Here is a 20,571-nt window from a genome sequence, read left to right on the forward strand (position 1 = left end):
TAATGCCCGGTCATATTTTACTACTATTATAGAAGACCCGGTCTTGTAATTTTTGCTCCAAAAGACTCATTAGAGCTGATTGTCCGGCTAGGTCTTATTTTCCGGGAAACAGGGTATTGACCACGTGGACAAAGGGAATCTTAGTTTTATGCAAAAACGCAACCACTGTGTGAGAACTTCGCAATTGCACCGTCAGCATTTCAGTGAAGTTATCGGACGTCGTTTCACTTTTTTCTTTGAGACTGCCAGCTCGGTTCCCAAAATTTAACGATTATAATCATGGTAAGTCAGTTCCGCACTGTCAAAGACTCGGCCTGTTGCCGTTTACTTCTCGGCAATATTAGCTTCAATTAGGTCTTGTCCTCTCATCTGTGAGGACTAAATTCAGTCCCTGCCTTTCGACGCAGGCTGTTTTCTCCTGGAAAGCCAAAGTATCCCTCAAAGGATCAAAGAGCTGGAGGAAAGGGGAGTCGACGTGTCAGATTAAAGGGGCCCTTTAGCCCTTATTCCTCAGGAGGGACAAGAGGAATGGAGTCAAACAGCTCCAGCCTTAATCCAAGCTGGAGACAAAGGTAAGTAACTGCGCGAGGGGTACAGGGAGACGGAGAGAGGGAGAGGCTCCTCAGGCCCCAACCGGGTGGCGTGACTTAAGCACTTAGAAAACGGGCCAGGACTGGGTAGGTCGGGAAGGTGCCCGCGGGGCTGGCGAACAGATTGCAGGAGTAGCGAGGATGGAAACGCCCCCTCTCGGCCCCGCCCCGCCGGCCAGAGAAATGAAACCGAGTCTGGGGCCCGGGTCACAATCCGGGACGGCCCCGCAGCCTCCGGCTTCCCGGGGTGAGCGTCCCTGAGAGCGCGTGCCTCACGTCCTCCCCGCCAGCCCCGCCTCCTGCACTCTGCGCACGCGCGAGCTCGCTCCGCCCCCTCACGGCCCCGCCCCCGCGGCCCCGTGATGGGGCGGGGGGCCGAGGTGAGAAGGCTCGCCGAGTCTCCAGACTACGAGCTCCGCGTCGCGTCACGGCTCCCTCCTCAGGCCCCTCCTCAGGCCCCTCCTCCCTGCTCTGACCGAGCGTGGACTTGAGCAACGGAGCGCGGTGAAGCCCATTTTTCTCCTTCCTCGCAGTGGCGGCTGGCAGCCCCTGGCACGCAGCCCCCACACTCCGGTCCGAGATGAATGCTGCGGCAGAAGCCGAGTTCAACATCCTCCTGGCTACTGACTCCTACAAGGTAGAGGCTTGGGGTGGGGGCAGGTGAGGGAGGAGGCGAGGGCGCTTTCGGGGCGAGCGCGAGGTTGCGGGGCTGGGGGTGGCGGGTCTAGGGTTGTAGCGCGGGGCGTCCCGGAGGGAAGGCGCGGGTGGCGGCGCTGGGCAGGTGAAGCTGGCGCCGCAGTGGAGAGGAGGTGGATGGAGGAGGGATGGAGGGATGGACGGCAGGAGGCGGGGCCTGGCAGTGCGTGGTGGGGGGACACGGAGAGGGGCTGAGGCGAGGCGGGCCAAGCCGGCGCCGCCTGCCCGCTGGTGCGCCTGCAGTCGGGGGTCCAGCTTTCGGCGGGGGCAGCGGGCCCAGGGTCGGGCTGGCTTGGGCGTCACTGGCTGGGCTGAACTGGCCTACGCGAGGGCTCGCCCGAGGAGCGGGTCAGTTAGGTAATTGCCCCTAGGGCTCCGCTGTGGAGGGACAGACCTGGGTTTGAGAAGTGGGGTGTGCTCAGCTCTTGCTGGGCAGATAATGCTCCTTCTCCAGGAAGGTGTGGGCGAGGTCCTAGTAAGGGTGCCGGAGTAACCAGCTACGTTCCTCCCTGCCTGTAGCCCGGGTACGGAGGACACATCTGTCCCCGGTAGCGGTGCTGGATACCCCTGTCCCACTCCACTGGGCTCTGTTTCAAACTGCTTTGCTCCTGGTGATCTCTTGCTCCTTGTTGCAAAGGCCAATCTGCCCTTACGCCGTTTAGGGCCGCTACAGGATTTCTGTGAAAAGGAAAGTGAAACGAGGAGTTAAATGAACTGTAGTTTTAACCCTGGAGAACTTAGCGAGAGAGAAATGCCACAACATTGTGTTCACATGCGCACTGGATACTTGCATGTATAGCTGCCCCATTAATTTTATTTGAAACACACACATTAGTAAAAGAAAGAATGATTAGAAAAAAGATGGCAGTTCGTTCCCCTAGTTTCCAAATTATATGGCATATGAATTATATGATTATACTTTGCTAAGCTTTGTTAGCCAAAAGATGAAATGTCAAACCAAAAACCCCACTTGTGCGAAGTAAATTTTAGGTTTTACTTCAGCAGCACGATGGTTTGAAATACAGTGGTAAAGCATAATGTTCTCATGTTTTTGTGATTTGTTTTTTGGTTTTTTGTTTGTTTATTTGCTTTTTCTTTCCTTAACTATTGCAAGTATTTTGGAGAATCTCGGTTAACTTAAGTTTTGTTTTGTCCATTTCTTCCCAATTGGCTTAAGATTCTACTTAGAATAATTTAGATGGGTTATTATTTAAAGTAGAACCAAGTGTCATTAATGAGTGGTCTTATAAATGGAATTTTAAAGTGGAAATCTACACTATTGCAAGTTCATGGTATTATCACGTGTGGTTTACTTGACCCTAAAACTTCCATTCTGTTTTCTTAGTTTAATCATGGTGTTTCAATAGTGATTAAATATCTTTAAATAGTGATTTTAAAATGGTTTCATTCATAGTTTTTTCTTAACTAAATTTCTTTTCTCAACTAAAATCTTTAAAATAATTTTCAAAAAAAATTTTATGTAGTAACTTATGATTTAATTGAAATGGGAAGTGTAAATGTATGTTGACTGGTCTAACTTTTAAAAACAAAACGGAATACAAGTTCCTTTAGTTTGTAGTTTCTCTAGCCATTATACATAAAGAATGTAAAATTGCTTTAACATCTGTTTCCTAGGATGCTTTAATTAGGAGAGTGAGTTACCTTCAAGTTTTCTAATCTCCTAGCAGGACATACTTCATTCACCATTAGAATTCGCATCTGTTTAATAATGTTTATTCCTGTCCATTTTCAAGTCAGACTGGTATATTTATCCCCTTTCTAATATGAAACCTTTTTAGAAGACTTTCATCTTAGTAGGATTTTTCGTTTTTCCCCAAAAAAATCCCCTCAAGAGGATTCAGTCAGGTTGATGTGTCTTTATACCGGTGATTTACAGCTGTACAGTAAAGTGGATTGTGTATCCCACACTGACATTTTAGTCATTAAGTTTCATTTTCCTTACATTTTTAGTGGGCCTTATGTCCTGTATTCCATTTTTGCCTTTTTATCTTCTTGGGTATAGAAGGGACAAATGATCATCTTGAGGTTAGAAGGAATGAAACTTTTATTTGGAAATTACACGAGAATGTTATTACATATCCTTATCAGTACTTAACAAACTATTGACCAATTAAAGTAGAGAACTAGTGGCTTTAGATGTGTTGATGGAAGAGAGCAGAATATTGTTGATGTCTTTCTAAAATTGAAGAAAGGATCGTTGGTTGTCTAAGGACTATAAAAAGGATTTTTGCAAGTACATGGGATAGTGTCCAAGTGCATGACAACATGTGGGTGTTTTGTTTTTACTCTTATCCTCTCCAAAGGGTTCAGGGCAATTTGGACCAAAGGAAGAGCCTTTAAAATATATATCCCTTTCTGTAATCTCATACTTTATTATACATAATAAGGAACTAGGACAACAGGTAAATGTGGTTGTTCTGTTTTCATCCTGGGTTCTTGGTACAAATAAAAAGGACAATTAATCTTAAATGTTAATATCTTCAATCATTTTCAAAATGGCTTAAAGTAAAATTATGTACTGGGTTGTATTTACATTGTGCTGAGCTAGCTAGGGAAAGGTGTATTTGGATTGGCCTTAACCATTGTGGTGCTTAAAAATTTAAGCACTTGGAATTTTTCAGATGAGAGAAGTCATTCTTTTCACTTATCTCTGGGATAACTATTAATCAGTTTCCAAATAACAGTGGATCATTAAAAGATGTATTTCTGTTCCAGTCTTCCTTTCCCTTCTATGTAGATAATGTTTGTAACAAACTACAGCAGAGAATAGTTTTAACATTTCTGAACATTTTACCTAATAGCAGATTAAAATGGAAGATGTTGCTGATTGAGCTGTAGTTGAAAAAAATATAGAAATATTTTTATATTATTTTACATTATTTATTATTTATATTATCCTGAACCTAATATAAAATACATTATTTTATATTATTTATGAATATTTTGCACAAATAGTAATCCTTAAAGAACTTAACAGTTTAAACCACATCACACATTAATTTTGAACTGTGCTGTCCAGTGTGGGTTGCTTCACAAAAGGTCATTTGTAAACTGGTTATCTAGAATTCAGCATATTTTCATCATTGGTTTAATAAATATCAGAGACCTATTAGGTATTCTAAAGACACGAGATGTCTCTTACAATCCAGGATGGGTGAAAGTTGATTTTAGAGAATTTATGAAAGGCTATATGATTTGTGTATGGTGATTAGGCACCCAAAGCAGCTTCCCCTTCTCCCTTCTTTTGCCTCCCCCCCTCCACTCCAAGCCGTTGTTTCTCAGTCTAGTTTGTAGGACACAGCTCCCTGGCCCATGCTGGTGTTATGAGCCTTGCGCTCCCCCCCAGCTGAGGCAGTCCATCGGCAATCGTTGGTCCACCACGCACAGCAGCCCACGGCAGCTCTCGCCACCTGCTGGCCATTCAACGCTGGCTGCCGGCCACTCACACTGGCCACTGGCCACTCATGGCAGCACTCAGCAGCTCACGCCAACCTTTGGCTGCTCAGCTCCAGGGAGAGCCGTTGTTCACAATCTTAGTTGTAGAGGGCAGAGGTCACTGGCCCATGTGGGAATCGAACTGGTGACCTCAGCGTTAGGAGCACGGCACTCCAACCACCTGAGCCACCGGGCCGGCCTCCAGCAGCTTTTTTTAAAAGGAAGATATTGCTTCCTTTTTAATGGCAGAATAACAAATCTGAAAAGTTTGGGCTTTTTGGAGGGAAGGATTTGGGGATAGATGACGATCTCTTACGGCCAAGTTTGTCCTGCCTTGAACTTCAGCTACCCACTGCCTTCCTCTGAGCTGTTCCTATTTGTCATTGTTGCTTCCCTTTCACTTTCTAAATGGACACTTAAGTATTGTCACAGTGGCTCTCATGACAGCCTGAGCCTGTGAGGAGTGGGGTATGCTATGGTTTGTATGTCAGAGACTACCTGTGCATTCTTACGATGCAATTTTTCCATTTTATTTTAAGTTATAGGAAAAATTCAGGCAATAGAAATAAAAAAATACATATATAATGAATATACTTCATAGGAAAATTAATTTAGGTCAGTAATGATTGTATAATATCTTGCAAAACAAAAATAGCAGAAGCTGGTGTCCTCTTTGTCGGTTGATGAAATCTCTTTTCAAAGTGTAGGGGAAAAGGTGTAAGTTTCCAGGAACTCTGTGTCAGGAGATTTTAGAGAAGAGGCAATATAATGAGTATAGCTGGTTTTACAGTTTCTACCCTTCCCCAAAACAATGTAATTCAAAAATCCTTAAGCTGTATTTGTGAAGTTGTTATTGCTTCAAAAGCCACACAACAATGGGGAAACAGAAGTATTTCCAGAGCTTGAGAAATCTTAATACAGAAAAAAAGGAAGAATTCAGTTGTGTTTTTTGCTGTTTCTAGCACATTAGCTTTGAAGAAGTAGAAAGTTTTAGAGTAAGGATGAGAGGATCCTCTTCTGAATGCCCTTAGATATTGTTAAAATATTGTCTTGTAATTATTTCTTAGTAATAAAAAATAAAATTGTAACTGGAATAGTAGGGTTAGTGGTATTCTTGGATTATGTGATCCCATTGTGGGAGGAATGCTCTTGGAATGATCAAATCAACCGTATGGGAAATCCAGAGAAGCTCAGGAGAAAGTTAGACTGCTCTCACAGAACAGTTTTATACAACTTAAATATTGCTCATGCTTCTTTTTAAATGTCATACCTGGGCCAAGGATATTTAGTCTTGGGATTACAGTTTCTAGAAGTTTATCTTTTCATAAAGTAAATCAATCACATAACTGAAATTAAGTTTTATTAAAAGAGCTACATTTTCCTGTGTGCCTATATTCTTTACCACACATATATTTACAAGTATTTACTGGCCGTGCTCTATTAGCTGCAGGAAGGTCGTGCCAGTTTAGGAAACATTTTCCGGAGTAAGGTTTGCTGAGGATATTGTGAGAAATTTGCTATTTTCTCTTCATCTTGTAAATTTTAAATTTCTTATAGAACCATTTTCTAGAGTGATAGAAGTCAAAGCAGTGCTAAACAACATAATTTAAGAGCTCCCTTTATGTAGTTCACTTTAATTTTGAATACTATGAAACTTTCTGTCGTTATTAACATATTTGAATCTGAGCTCTTGATTTCCCTACCCATTTCTTCTAAGGCTTTCCCCATCTCAGTATATGGCATCATTATTCACGCAGTTGCTCAAGCCAAAAATCTAGGAGACATCCTTAATTCCTTCCCCTCCTTGTCCTCCAGATCTAGTTTATCAGCCTAATTCTCCTCACCTCCAAAGATCCTGAGCCAGTTCTCTCACCTAACCTAGTCTTTGGAGGTATCCTCTTACCTGATGCTCCTGCTTCCACTTTGGTCACCCTGTAATCCATTCTTCAGCTCACTGCCAGGGTGATCCTTGTAAAATGTGAATCAGATCATACTCCAGCTTAAAACATACTAATGGCTTCCCATTGCACTTGATATAAAATTCTAACTTCTTGTTGTAGCTTGTGAGCCTTACATGTTCTTGTCTCTGCATCTCTCTCTGACTTGCACCATGTACCTCCTGCTCCCCATTCTCTAAGCACCAACTACTCTGACCTTCATTCTGTTTTGTCCCTTATTTCCTGTAACCTTGTCATTTAGGTCTTGCTTACATGTGACCCTTTCATAGAAGCTTTTCTGGCCTTCTAGTTAGTCTCCCAGGCCCTCTCTAGTCCATCATTTTCTTTTAATTTTTCATAGCTTCCATTTCGATCTGAAATTATTTTGTTCATTTATGTAGTATTCTCTGACCTTTCATCCCTGTGAAAATAGAAGCCATTTCAGTCTATTTACTTCCAAGTACTCATTGTCTGATAGGTGCTGAGTATATATTTGTGAATGCATGAACTATTTATAAAATAATTTATTAATTTCAATTTCTGCTACATCATCTCAATTACTGGTTAAGGTTCCGAGGAGTTCAGAATGACAAGTTTAGCAGAAAGTAAAATGACGAGGACAGGAAACCTAGCAAAATTAGAATTACTATGTCATCTATTGACTGTATTTTTATATTACTATTTGCTAAGAAGCTCTGTTTAAATTTTTTTTCTCTTAAAACAATGTTATATGCCAATATAAATAGATATGAACGTACCATTTTATTCTTCTATACAAGTATTGGGTGTTAGTAAGTAGGTTGTTATTATAATAGTAAATTATGTTTCATGGTTAATTGCCTGAGAGTTTGCCTAGACGACTTAGATTCTTTAGCTAAATTCTGAAACAGTTCTCTTAAGTTTCTTCAAAGAAGATGTTAGAAGTCATACTTCATTTCTAATTTAGCAGCCTGGACAATTTTGTGTTTTTAATGACATTTATTTTCAGAGGAGGCATTCTGAATATTTATCCACAGGTTTTAAATATCATAATTAAAGGACATAGCTAAAGTAAAGCTTTAAAATTATAAACATATTTAATTATTGTCCAGAAGTATTTGTAAGATGGAAACTTTAGTATACTTTTAGACCAACATGGAGTTAAATAGTTTAGGGACATTACCATTTAGATTTTGACTGCTTGGTCTACTCAGAAAATAAAAATAATTCAGTTGCCTTCTAATACTTTTAAACCTGATGTAGAAAAAGTAAATTTATAAAGATGCACCATTAAGTATCTGCACTGTAAAGACAGTCAAACTTGATAGTAACAACTATGAATCTGACTTTTTATAAACTTGTGTAATGTGATCCAGACCCTTCTTCAAATTTTACTTCATCATAATTGACTTTTATTCTGCCTCACTGCTTATTCCCACTAAAAGAGTTGGAGTTATTTAGATGGTAAACTGGACATTTTCATTTTTATATACATGGTACGTTTTTAAGTGGTGGTATCTTTTTCTAATCAGTTTTTTAAGTAGTTGGAATAGTAATCATTTATTACTAGGGTATCATTCATATGTAGATTTACATTATTTTTGCATTGTAGTGAATTGCCTAATAGATCTAATTGCTCTGGATTTTGTATTAGCTATTTCACTTGCCTACTTCTTAAATCTTCTTAAACTTAACAGTGATGTAAGTCTCTGGGTTCTAACCTAAAAGAAACTGGTTTTGATGAGGCCTCCCTATACCTTGTAGTGTATGGATGGATACCTGTTGTACCTGAGCAAAACAGAAAGTTCTTAACTCTGTTGGCTGACTTAGGCAGTCAAACCACATATTAACGTAAAGATTCACCTCCAGGGTTGCCTGTCAGCAACACAAGGGTGCTATTTTTATAGAGTTGCTAGTTCCTTCTATTGGAGAGGCAACTAAAGTATTCTAAGCTTTTGTGATATATTCATTTTATATTTTTGTGCTGAAGTACAAAAATTTTTTATTAAAACCCAAGTTTTACTGGGACTAAGATTATACAACCAAACAAGGAAAATGTTGTTGTTTTTTTCCTAAACTTGAGATCAGAGCTAAACAGGAAAATGGTTTATGTTCACAGTGGTAGTCCATGAAAATTGATCTGCAGAGATTTATTCCACCATTACTCCAATTAACCATCCAATGCTTCTAAGCTTTATGGCGTTATTATTCCTACTCTTTCAATTGGGCAAATACACATTATTCATACAGTTATTTTTTTATTGGTAAAATTTTTTAAACACATTAAAATATAATAAAATTAAAATTATAATGAATACTCACTTTCTTTTCTTAAAACAAAAACATAAATTTTCAACAGTGACTCTTACCCAAATTCATGGAAAAGAAATTTGTGATAATACCTCTTCATACCTTTAAACTTATAAGAATTTGATATTGCATTGTATAGGCATTTATTTCCTAACTCAGATAATTTGAGCAAAAGAAAGATTACAAACAAGATTCTTTTTTTTTCTTCACTACTGCTGCTTTTGCTTTCATTCAGGTTTTCAGTGTCACTATGAAGACTTAGAAGAGAGCATTCTCACCCCTTCATTATACAGATGAAGAAGTAGAGCAATGGGAAGTCACTGACTATGGACTTAACATACACACCACATGTAGATAGTAACAGTACCAAATTCTCCTTTCAGCTCATTCTTTTATATTGTGTATGTGCAGCTGCATCTCCTTCCCCTGAAAGAAGACTGTTCCTCAAGATCTAATGAGATACCTGTCATCTTACTTTTGTTCCAAGTGCAGCCTACAGGCCTGTACTTCCTTAAGTTCAGTCTGCTTATTTATAAAATTTAATACTCTCTTGTAGTTTTGAATTTAAGGTACTGAACTGTTAAAAGTATCTTAGTAAGTATGATAGTTATTTTTTTATTTTTTATAAGCCAGGGAAAGAAGCTGATCAATAGCAAATAAGTGTAGTTCTCTGGTTTTAAATAATTTGAAGCCCTTTCTTTTGTGATTTATAGTTTATTGGTGTTTTCTAACTCAAGTATCTCTCTTTTATATAGGTTACTCACTATAAACAATACCCACCCAATACAAGCAAAGTTTATTCCTACTTTGAATGCCGTGAAAAGAAGACAGAAAACTCCAAAATAAGGAAGGTGAAATATGAGGAAACAGTGTTTTATGGGCTGCAGTACATTCTTAATAAGTACTTAAAAGGTATTATTTGTCCTAGTACATTTAAAACACTGCTTTTATATAACTTCATAATTTTCCCTCTATTTTTTATATTTTATTATTTCAAGTAACTTTTTGAATAGTCTAATTTTTGATATTTATTTAATTACTTTAGGGGTTCTTGAATTTTAAAAAAATCTGTTAATTTCAAATCATTAAATCTTATAAATTGGTGTATGTGCTTTGTATTCTAAATATGAAAAAGATTTTCTGAAACAAGTTTGGGAATAAGTTTAGAAAAGGCACTAATTTTCTGGGGCTAATATGGTTTTTTAATAGACTTTAGTCATTAAGTCAACAAAAAAAGGATTTGTCGTTACTGACTTGGGAACTCATTTTGAATTAGGTAGCAATTATAACTAGAATATTTTTATGCTAGTCAGTTTTACCTTAAAGCCCTATTTTTTCCCAACTACCTGTAACTGAAGTTAGTCTCAAATGCATATTAAAGCAAAAAAATCCCCAAAATAATTTCTTTACTTTCTTACTTGAAAGTCTATTTCTAATCAGTATTGTAATATTGTTTCTAGGGGGAAACCAGTTCCCACGGGTTTTATATATTTTGGAAAATTTCATCTTTGACCTTTTTAAATAAAAATAATCAGAATTGAATACAGATTAAATTAAATTTTATGCAGATAATAATCTTTTTCCATAATCTTGGCAATTTTAAAATCAGGTAATTCAGTTACATTATAGACTTGAAAACCTCCTTGGATAGCAAAAATACTTCTTTACAGCAAGACTACCTAAGATATTTTAAATGAGTTCACTGGTGATCTTATATAAAGTTTCCAAACATGTCACGCTTCAATTCTACAGCTTAAAAGCTTCATAAGATATCAGTTATTATTATTTACAGCTAAAATATATTGATTGGCCAGCCTTATTCTAAGTGTTTCATAAATGTCTTTACTTATTGAGTGGTTGTCACTTAGTCCTCCCAACCGCTCAATAAGTAGGTACTCTACTATTATTATCCTCATTTTACAGATGACCAAAGTTAAATAAAAGTATATTTGGGGGGCAAAAATATAATAATTTTGAAAATTTTTGGATCATCAGCCCTGAAGACATGCTTCATGAATAAAGTGAGAAGGTTCACCTGGAAAATCATCTGTATCAAAGGCTTACTCACACTTAAGGAGCATAGCAATTAATAGAGATAGAAAAGATATCTTAGAAGTTAATTTACTGTGATTTGTAAAACATACCTGTAATAATTTCTTATATTGCACATTTACTTTTCAAATAAGAAATTAACGTTCTTTGAGAGAGTGATTGAAAGTGCAAATTCCTTTGCTGGCTCTGTTTTTGACTCAGTGAGTTATTTAACCTCTCAGTTCTTGTTTTACTATCCATGAATGGGTGAAATAGCTAAAGGCATTAATCCTGTGACAACTCAGCAACTGACAGAATGCTTTTCAAAATGTAAACCAAAGTTTATCCTTTTAGGTAAAGTAGTGACCAAAGAGAAAATCCAGGAAGCCAAAGAGGTATACAAAGAGCATTTTCAAGATGATGTGTTTAATGAAAAGGGATGGAACTACATTCTTGAGGTAAAAAATGGTTTCATGTTTTGCTCTATTGTTTTGTTAGATTAGATGTATAATTACAATTCTTTTCTGCCAGTGACCCAAATATCATGGCTGTTTTAGACACTCTTGTGAAAAGTTAAGGGTAACATAAAAAAATTTTTTTCTAGTGGCAAATCATTAGTATCTCGAATCTACAGCAGGTCTAAGTGATTTGTTATAATGAATTATAATTTAAATAACTAGCACGTTTTTAGGAAGGCAAGTTAGTCCTTTCAAAATATACTAATTAAGAAAAGGGCAGGGTTTTTTGTTAATTTCAAAATTTAGGTCTATTTTCTTGACTGTAGACATCTAAGAAAACAGATGCTGTGTGTCTACCACTACACAATAAATCTATGTAATTTCCCTTACTGAATAGTTAGAATGGTTTGGTACAGATCCATGAAGTTGCTTTTTATTCTTTTGTACTGTAATATTCATATTTAGCATGTTTGGATCTATTGCTTAAACTTTTGGGCATGCAAAGACATGAACATTAAGTTATAAGAATTGAATGTCCTCTTTATTACAAAGATAGATTGGGAATGGGATCTATTGGCATCTTTCCATGTTAAGTATTAATTTACTTCTAAAAACAAATGTCTTTCCAATTGTAGACTATTAAACACAAAATAATTAGAAATTTTTCATGCCTATATTGTAATACTGAGTTTTACTATTTGGTACTTATGGGTCTTTGAAGAAGTCAGGTGAGTACTCTGTGTTGTAGTTTTCCCATGTCTTAAGTAAGGTTAGTAAAGTCTGCTGGGTAACTCCTGCACTTATCCCATTTGGTATGTTGTGAAGATAATAGTAATGCATAAGTTAGGTGCTAGGCTTGTTAATATAATTCCCAGTGGCCAGGGTGATAAACCTTTTGATTTTATGTTCAGAGAATCTTAGGGATTCATAGGTTCTCTAAAGATAATCTTGTATAACCCCAGTTTACAAGCACAGAGTCTGAGACCTAGAGATATTAAATGACTTGCCCAAGGTCGCCTACTTCCTTTTAGGACCCTCCAGGACTTCTAAGGCAGTAGTATTCTTTCTGCTATATCTTGAGGCCTTCAGAGCTTCTCATTAAACAGATTGTTCTTTTATCTAGTTACCTTGTCCGAAATCACAGAAATAAATTATGAGAATTTTTGATACAACTTGCCTTCCTAGCCAAAAGTTAGCCACAGCTTTTACATTAAAAGAGGGGAGGCATAATTAAATTTCCAGTAACATACCATGTAGCAAATATATTCTTCGCCTACGAGAATTGTGGCACTGGGTATTGATTGCTGAAGCTCTAGAAAGTATACTTAATGTTTGGTCTATCTACTACCAAATGGTTTCAGATCTACTATCAGAATAAAGAAAAAACCTATTTAAGATTCTTTTACTGGCAGGGAACTCGCTCACTTTCTCCCCCTCTCTCTCTCTTTTGTTTGTTATTTTATTTTGTTTTGCTCTTTAATAGTAATCCCTTATTTTCTCTTTCAGTCTTTAGCCTTTCTTTGATGAAAATGACCAACTTAGAAGAAAGATCATGTTCTTGGAATAAACTTTTTTTTGAAAGAATACACTCTTTCTTTTGAAAAAGTGAGGGGAATCAACCTTTTTTTGATCTGTTTAAAATTATCTGTATCTTCTAGTGATAAATGTTTGTAGCAGAAGCACTTTGACAACATGAAATTTAAAAATTAATGTCAGTGCCTAAGCTGTTAAGTAATTTTATATCAGGATGAGGATATTCTGACTAGATGGATGACTAACAATATAATGACATCTGTAGTGACAGTTTCTATCAAATAAGTTTAGATTCTATAAAATATAAAGAACCTTATTAAAACAGGTAACTGTATATCATTTGGTGAATTAATAAATTCATGACTTTCTTACCAGAAATATGATGGGCATCTTCCAATAGAAGTAAAAGCTGTTCCTGAGGGCTTTGTCATTCCCAGAGGAAATGTTCTCTTCACAGTGGAAAACACAGATCCAGAGTGTTACTGGCTTACAAATTGGATTGAGGTGAATTGTTTTGTTTTGTTTTTAATTCTTATTTAATGTTAATTGAAGGTGTAAAAAATATTCAACTGGATTCTAGTTTAAACATTGCTACTAATAAAGCTATGTAATTTCCTACAATTTAAAAAATTTTTCCAGTCCTCAGTTTCCTCATCTATAAATGACAGGTGAACTAAATAATCTAAGTTTCCTTCCAATGAAATCTAATGTTCTGAGATTTTATCTAAATCAAATTATTAAGAATTATTGCTGTTAAAGCTCAGTTGGCTTCCATCTTATTTGTTTCAATCCTAAATAAATTTCACTATTATCATAGTGAAAAATTAGAAAAACAGCACAGATGTATAAGGTCTGACGATTAAGTTTGCGAACTCACCCTAGGAAAAGTGCTATATACCTCATTGCTGAATATCACTACGGTCACCTTTGAAGTACTCCCTCTGGGAAGCTATACACTGACACCAGTGCCTAGTCCACCCTTCAAAGCAATTTTGCAACTCTTTTTCTGGAATGGCCATCAGCTTTCGTCATATTACCCTTAATGTCCTGAATGTCATCAAAATGTCTTCATTTCATTATTTTCTTTATCTTTGGGTAAATAAAAGTCATTGGGGGCCAGATCAGGTGAGTACAGAGGGTGTTCCAATACAGTTATTCGTTTACTGGCTAAAACCTCCCTCACAGACAGTGCTGTGTGAGCTGGTGCATTGTCATGATACAAGAGCCATGAAATGTTGGAGAAAAGTTCAGGTCGTTTTCGTCTAACTTTTTCATGCAGCCTTTTCAGCACTTCCAAATAGTAAACTTGGTTAACTGTCCAATTGGTACAAATTCATGATGAATACTTCCTCTGATATCAAAGACGGTTAGCAACATCGTTTTGACTCTTGACTTGGAGTGACGGAACTTTTTTGGATGTGGAGAAATGGTTGCCTTCTATTACACACTTCGAATCTTTGTTTCAGCGTCGTATTGGTACACCCATGTTTCATCACCAGTAATAACAAGGCCCAAAACATCGTCTTGCCTCTCCAAAATTTCTTGGCAAACTGACTCTCCTTTGCTTTTGTTCACCAGTGAGCTCCTTCAGGACCATTTTTGCACACACCTTTCTCATGCCAAGATTTTCAGTTAAGACTTTCCTAACTTTTTCTTTCGATATTTACTTGGTCTGCTATGCTTCTCACAGTCAGCCGATGATTTGGACGCACAATTCAAAGAATTTTTGCGTTGTTTTTGTCATTTCGGCTCATTACTGACCACCCTGACCTCTTCATCAGTGGTGCATTCTCTCGCCTCAGAAAAACATTTAATCCATGTGTACAATCCATTTAGTCTTCATGGCATTATCCCCATATACTTGGATTGCCATGTCCCTGATTTCACTTCCACTCTTGCCAAGTTTAACAAGAAATTTGATGTTTTTTTGTTGCTCTAATTTAAGCTCAGACATCCTCACAGTGGCTCACAAAAACACACAACGACAATAATGAACGCCACTCAGCAAGACACCGCCACACATCCACATGAACACAGCTATGAGCTACTGATATACCAAAGTTATGAAACCTTCCCGAGCTATCTGTACAGTGCTGCCAATGTAAGCGCACAGTGGCAAGTTCACGAGCTTAATTGTCAGACCTCCTATTCTTGGTTACTTAAGATATTTTATGGCTGTTATGTTCCAATTAGGCTGAAGGAATTTTATTCAAATTTTTAGTAATTGCTTTCTTCATTTTTATCTAATAAGTTAAGGACTTAGGCTCTATACATTCAAGATTTGTTGATTATTTTGTTCAATTTCTAAGCCCAAAAGAAGGCTATATTACTAATTCTGAGTTTGTATTAAAGCCTTTTTGTTTGTTTTCCTTGCATCTATACCTACACAATCCTGTTTTTTCATGATCACAGTTTTGATATTTATAATCTGCAGTTTAGATTTTATAACAGGAAATATTCTCAAAGGTGACCATAGAAATACCATCTTTCTATTTGAGAGGTATTAGTGCCTAGAACTGACTCTATCTTATTAGTTTATTGGTTAAACTAATTTGTTGTTATATTTTAAAATAATATATTTGAGGTTCATTTATAAAGGGTGGATAAAATTTAGAAAAATCAAGAGGTCCAAGAATATGTTTGAAATTCATTTTTGCCAAGTTGACAGGAAATTTAAAATTTTCTAATTAGACTCTTAATGGGCCATCAGCTAATAGGCTCAGAAAATGTGTACAATTAACTAAAATAAAGATTTTCAGTAGTTAATTGCTGTCTTAAAACTTTGAATTAATTATGAACTCAAAGTAAAAGAAAACATATTTTATTAGTTTTTGTACAATTGTTATAGTATTTGTACTGACAAATATTTGATTTTGAGGGGATGGTATTATAAAAACACAAAAGTAGAGGAGTTCTTAACCACGTCATCTTGTCTATCCTTTTACCTTCAAAGCCAGAAGAGCCTAAATAAGTATATCTTATAAAGTCATCATCAGTGCATAACCTTTTTTCACTTAGTTTAGATTTCTGTTTTGAGGATTTAGTCAATAAGTACTCTTCCCTTGTGTCTAATCGAATTTCCATGAAGCAGTTATTTATGGACATAGAGAACTAGTTCCCAGTCTGCCTTACTTCATGTGCATTTTTATTTATCCTCTTCAGAAAGTGAAAAAAAACACTAGCCTCTAAAAAAAAGGAAAAGAAAAGAAAGAGAAAAAAACCTTTTTAATATCATTATTATTTTGGTTTATTTCACTAGAAAATCATAAAGTAAATTTTATATAGAGCTATATTACAGCAGTAGTTTCTTAACAAATATATAAATATTTTAATTTAAAAGTTATTAAATGTAAAATCCAATATGAGACTGTTAGATTTTGAAGAAAAGAGAAAGTACGTAGTTCCTTATTTTTATTTGCTTATAATCTGAAACAATTTATATCAAATTTACCTTTTATTCTATTAATATATCTTTTTTAATAATTTCAGGTATTTTTACCTGAAAAGAAATTTATGGTCTGCCACAAACTAGTATGATAGTTTCTGACAGATCCATGTTTTATAAAACAATGCGTTGACTCTTTCAATACCAGGTCTCCAGAAGAGACATCTTCATAGTAACTTTGCATCCTTTGTGAGTATTTATGTGTGGTTACAGGAGGTTCATCTTATTCTTACTCATCCCAAACTCCCATTCACCACCTTATGTGTGAAATCTATTACCATATCCAATAAACTTGTTATTTACAAACGTGAAGATATTCTTCAGGCAATCCTTGATTTAAAACATTTTAAGTATAGTACTAAATAGTGCTCCTTCTAGTTCTCTTTCCCAGTGTATGTTCAAAGTTATTAATCACATTTTTTCCTTGTTATTCATCATATGTTATTTTCAATATGCTGAATTTTAAAACCCACTAAAATTATTAAATTGCTTTATCAATTTCAATATCAGTGCTAGAAGAAATTTTAGTCCTCAAATCAGATTTCAGAATATATTTAAAAGAGCCTAAGGGTTCTACAGAGGTGTCTCAGACTTATGAGAGGCTAAGGTACGAGCATATTGGGCTAAATTTAACTGTCTCTTCCAACCAGAAACAAAACCTCGTCCTGTTAAAAAGAAAAGTTGACTCTAAAAAGCATTACATAATCCAACGCCCTCCTTTCACAGGGGAAATGAAGCCCTGAGAGGTGAGCAGATTAGTTAACAGAATAGGTCCAGTCCCCTTTCTATATCCCACACCATTTCTTATGCGTTAAAATTCTTTGTTCCGCTCAGTAACATTACAGTAAATACGTCTTAAATAAAATTTGCAGGTTCATTTACTTCAGTCTTAGTTTTAATTTTTCAGTCTTAGATTTTCAGCAAAAAACTTAAATCTTGATTTATGTGGGCAAATTGCTGTTTTGGAAAATATTCCAACAAGGCCTACTTTATTTAGACCTCGGATTAACCCAAACTAACTTGCCTTTCTTTTCCCTTGCTTACACCTACAGTGATCTTTTTTAAAGGGGACTGATTTTATTAAGAGTATAATTTAAGCTGATTTTGTTGGACTATGGAAAGGAAATGGTGATGTGAAGGATCACTGTGTCTGATAGTTATTTCTCTCCTTCCCTGGCATTTTTCAAGGGGTAAGGTCAATCTTCTACCTTTATAACTCAACTAGAGTTGTTCACATTATGTTTTAGCTTTCTGTACGCCGAGATAATATCAATCTAAGTTAAAATGTGAGAACTAATTGAATTAAATTCAACAAATGAACATGAGTACCAGCTACAAAAAAATGCTGGGCACAAAAATTAAAGTAAGATGTCTTTGATATGAGGGCCTTTGGGGAGGAGCAGTTCATCCTTAACTAACCACTAACATTCTTGCCAACAGTAAGTGCTAAATTGGTAGCAGAAAAATAGGTAATTTTGTCTAAGAAATCATGAAATAGAAAAAATAAATAAGATTTAATAAGGGCGTGGAAGAGCTGAGGAAATGGCACAATAGTCTTAGAATGGCAAATAGCCCAAAGGAAATTGCAGCATCAAAGTGGAAAATATAGTAGAAGATAAACCTTTAGATGTTAAACAAAGCAAGATTATAGAAGGCCTCAAACTTCTGCATGAATTGGCCTTTTCCCCTACGGGCAGTAAATAGTCATTAAAGGGTTTTAAGGAATGACACAACCTGAATAAAACTCTGGCTTTAGAATGATAACCAGTGATGGTATGAAGAGTAAGTCAGAGAACCTAAGATTAGAGGTAGGGAATCAAAGGAGTAATTTCAGAAACAGAGATTAGATGTGATTGGTTATAGAGGTTAAGTTAGGAGTTGCATCAGTTTCCTATTGTTATGTTAAACTCTCCTAAAACCAAACAGCTATTATTTCTCATGATTCTGTGGTTGACAGGCTGCTTCCCTTGTGGTCTTGCTTGGATTGTGTGTCTTCATTCAGCTGAGGGTTCAGCAAGGACAGGACCGGCTAAAATGGCCTCACATCCATGCCTGGGGCCTCACTCAGATGGCCGGGCTTACCGGCCTCTCCATAATTTAGGATTCACAGCATGGTAGTCTCGAGATTCTAGGACAATGAGAGTAGAAACTGCAAAACCTCTTGAAACAGAAGCTTGAAAGTCATACAACATGGCCTCTGCCACATTCTGTTGGTTAAAAGCAAATCATAAGAATAGTCCAGAATCAAGAAATGAAGAAACAGATTCCATCTCTTGATGAGAGGAGCTGCAAAGATTTGTGGCCATATTTTATCAATCATAGGAGTGTAATGCTACAGTGTTTTTTTTAAGTGACCAAGTTGGGGAGTCCAAGGTTAAATAGTCTCTCTGTTTTTTTTAACTTATTTATTGATCTGGCATTCAGTAAAAGCTGGTTTTGTAAAATTTAAGCCATTAAATAGCTTTTTGATTGAGCTCAGACATTGTTGTCATCTTAGCTGCTCTTTCCAAAACAAATTTGAGGTTGCTTCTAATAATAGGTTATCTGGTTTATAAAATAAAGATAGAAAATTATGATCCTAGAATGGAGAAAGAATGAATTCCCAAGCCATAATAATTAATACGGTTGCCATGATTAAACATCAGACTGACTTTGGCGTTTCCAACACCCAAGAAAAAAAAAGGAAACCAAGGGACAGGTTTTTGTTTATTTGTTTTAATTGGGGAATATTGGGGAACAGTGTGTTTTTCCAGGGTCCGTCAGCTCCAAGTCATTGTCCTTCAATCTAGTTGTGGAGGATGCAGCTCCAAATCCAGTTGCCGTTTCAGAGTTGCAGGGGCGCAGCCCACCATCCCATGCAGGAATTGAACTGGCAACCTTGTTGAGAGCTCGCCCTCTATCCAGCTGAGCCATTCCAGCCGCCCCTTCAGCAGTTCAGTGGTAGGTCGTTGTCTTCAATCTAGTTGTGGAGGGCTCAGCTCACTGGCCCATGTGGGAATTGAACCGGCAACCCCACTGTTCAGAGCCCGTGCTCTAACCAACTAAGCCATCTGGCGGCCCCCAAAGGGCAGTTCTTATCAGAAAGTAGGAACGTAGCAGTTCTTCCATTGCCTCGTTTGGGAACTTATATAATAGGTACTAAGTTTTAAAATAGACAGTGGCCTTGCAATTTTACAACATACGCAGAAATGTTTCATGTGGCCTTATAATGACTTCTGATAAAAGCCAAGGACTTAAAGCAAACTCAGTGAATAGAATTCTCTAGTGCTAAGCAAAAGTATCTCAAGTAAATAACCTACCAATGGTCATATTAAATCCAAGGAAAAATTAGATCGAAGACTACCTGGAGAAATGATTAACTTTAGACCCATCCTATTCCAGGTGTAGTCCATGGGCCAGTGTTGGTCCATGAACTATTTGATGCAGGTTCACATTAAATAGAGAAATCAAGGATAAGCATTTAGAAACTTATGGGAATTGCTTCACCATCCAAGAGTGAGTATATTTTATAAAACTATTGACCTATGACAGATTGAAAATCATTTTAAAAGTTGGTCTTTCATCACAGATAATCTTTCTCAACATTATTTGCTGCTTTGGAGCTTTGGGTAGAATTAGGTAATTTGACATTCTCTACTGGTAAGGGCCCAGTATGCTTTACCTTCGTGTTGCTGATTTGAGAGCTGAGCTATGTACCATATCTGGAATACATGTGTAGGCATCCTGTTATACAATTGAAATAGTATGGAAGCCCAGGACATATCTCCAGAGAAAGCTAGGATTTTCCTCAGAAAGAACCCCATATTTTATGTATTAATATATATGGTTAATTTTATTGCTACAGACTATTCTTGTTCAGTCCTGGTATCCAATCACCGTAGCCACAAATTCTAGAGAGCAGAAGAAAATATTGGCCAAGTATTTGTTAGAAACATCTGGTAACTTAGATGGTCTGGAGTACAAGTTGCATGATTTTGGCTACAGAGGAGTCTCTTCCCAAGAGGTAAGAAGCTTTGAAATGAACCTCATTGAATAAAATGTGGATTGTCGATAGATTACCATTATAAATTTTCTGGGAAGTTATGAGATTGATGTTGGTTCTATGTCGGCCATATTTTGAAATTCCAGAGATTCGG

At 36.8% G+C, this 20,571-nt stretch overlaps 1 protein-coding gene across 1 annotated transcript in view; it reads left to right on the plus strand.

Moving 5' to 3' along the window:
- Positions 1-308: 308 nt before the first annotated feature.
- The window catches only part of NAMPT (nicotinamide phosphoribosyltransferase), a 44,524-nt gene continuing 24,261 nt past the window's right edge, over positions 309-20,571 (plus strand). Inside the window, exons 1-6 of the mRNA XM_019745377.2 lie at positions 309-572; positions 1,124-1,227; positions 9,724-9,880; positions 11,354-11,457; positions 13,366-13,494; positions 20,280-20,438. Coding sequence (XP_019600936.1) covers positions 1,171-1,227; positions 9,724-9,880; positions 11,354-11,457; positions 13,366-13,494; positions 20,280-20,438 — 606 coding nt within the window. The 5' untranslated portion in view covers positions 309-572; positions 1,124-1,170. The remainder of the gene's footprint in view (positions 573-1,123; positions 1,228-9,723; positions 9,881-11,353; positions 11,458-13,365; positions 13,495-20,279; positions 20,439-20,571) is intronic.

Source organism: Rhinolophus sinicus, linkage group LG09, assembly GCF_036562045.2.
Source record: "Rhinolophus sinicus isolate RSC01 linkage group LG09, ASM3656204v1, whole genome shotgun sequence".
Lineage (NCBI taxonomy): Eukaryota > Metazoa > Chordata > Mammalia > Chiroptera > Rhinolophidae > Rhinolophus > Rhinolophus sinicus.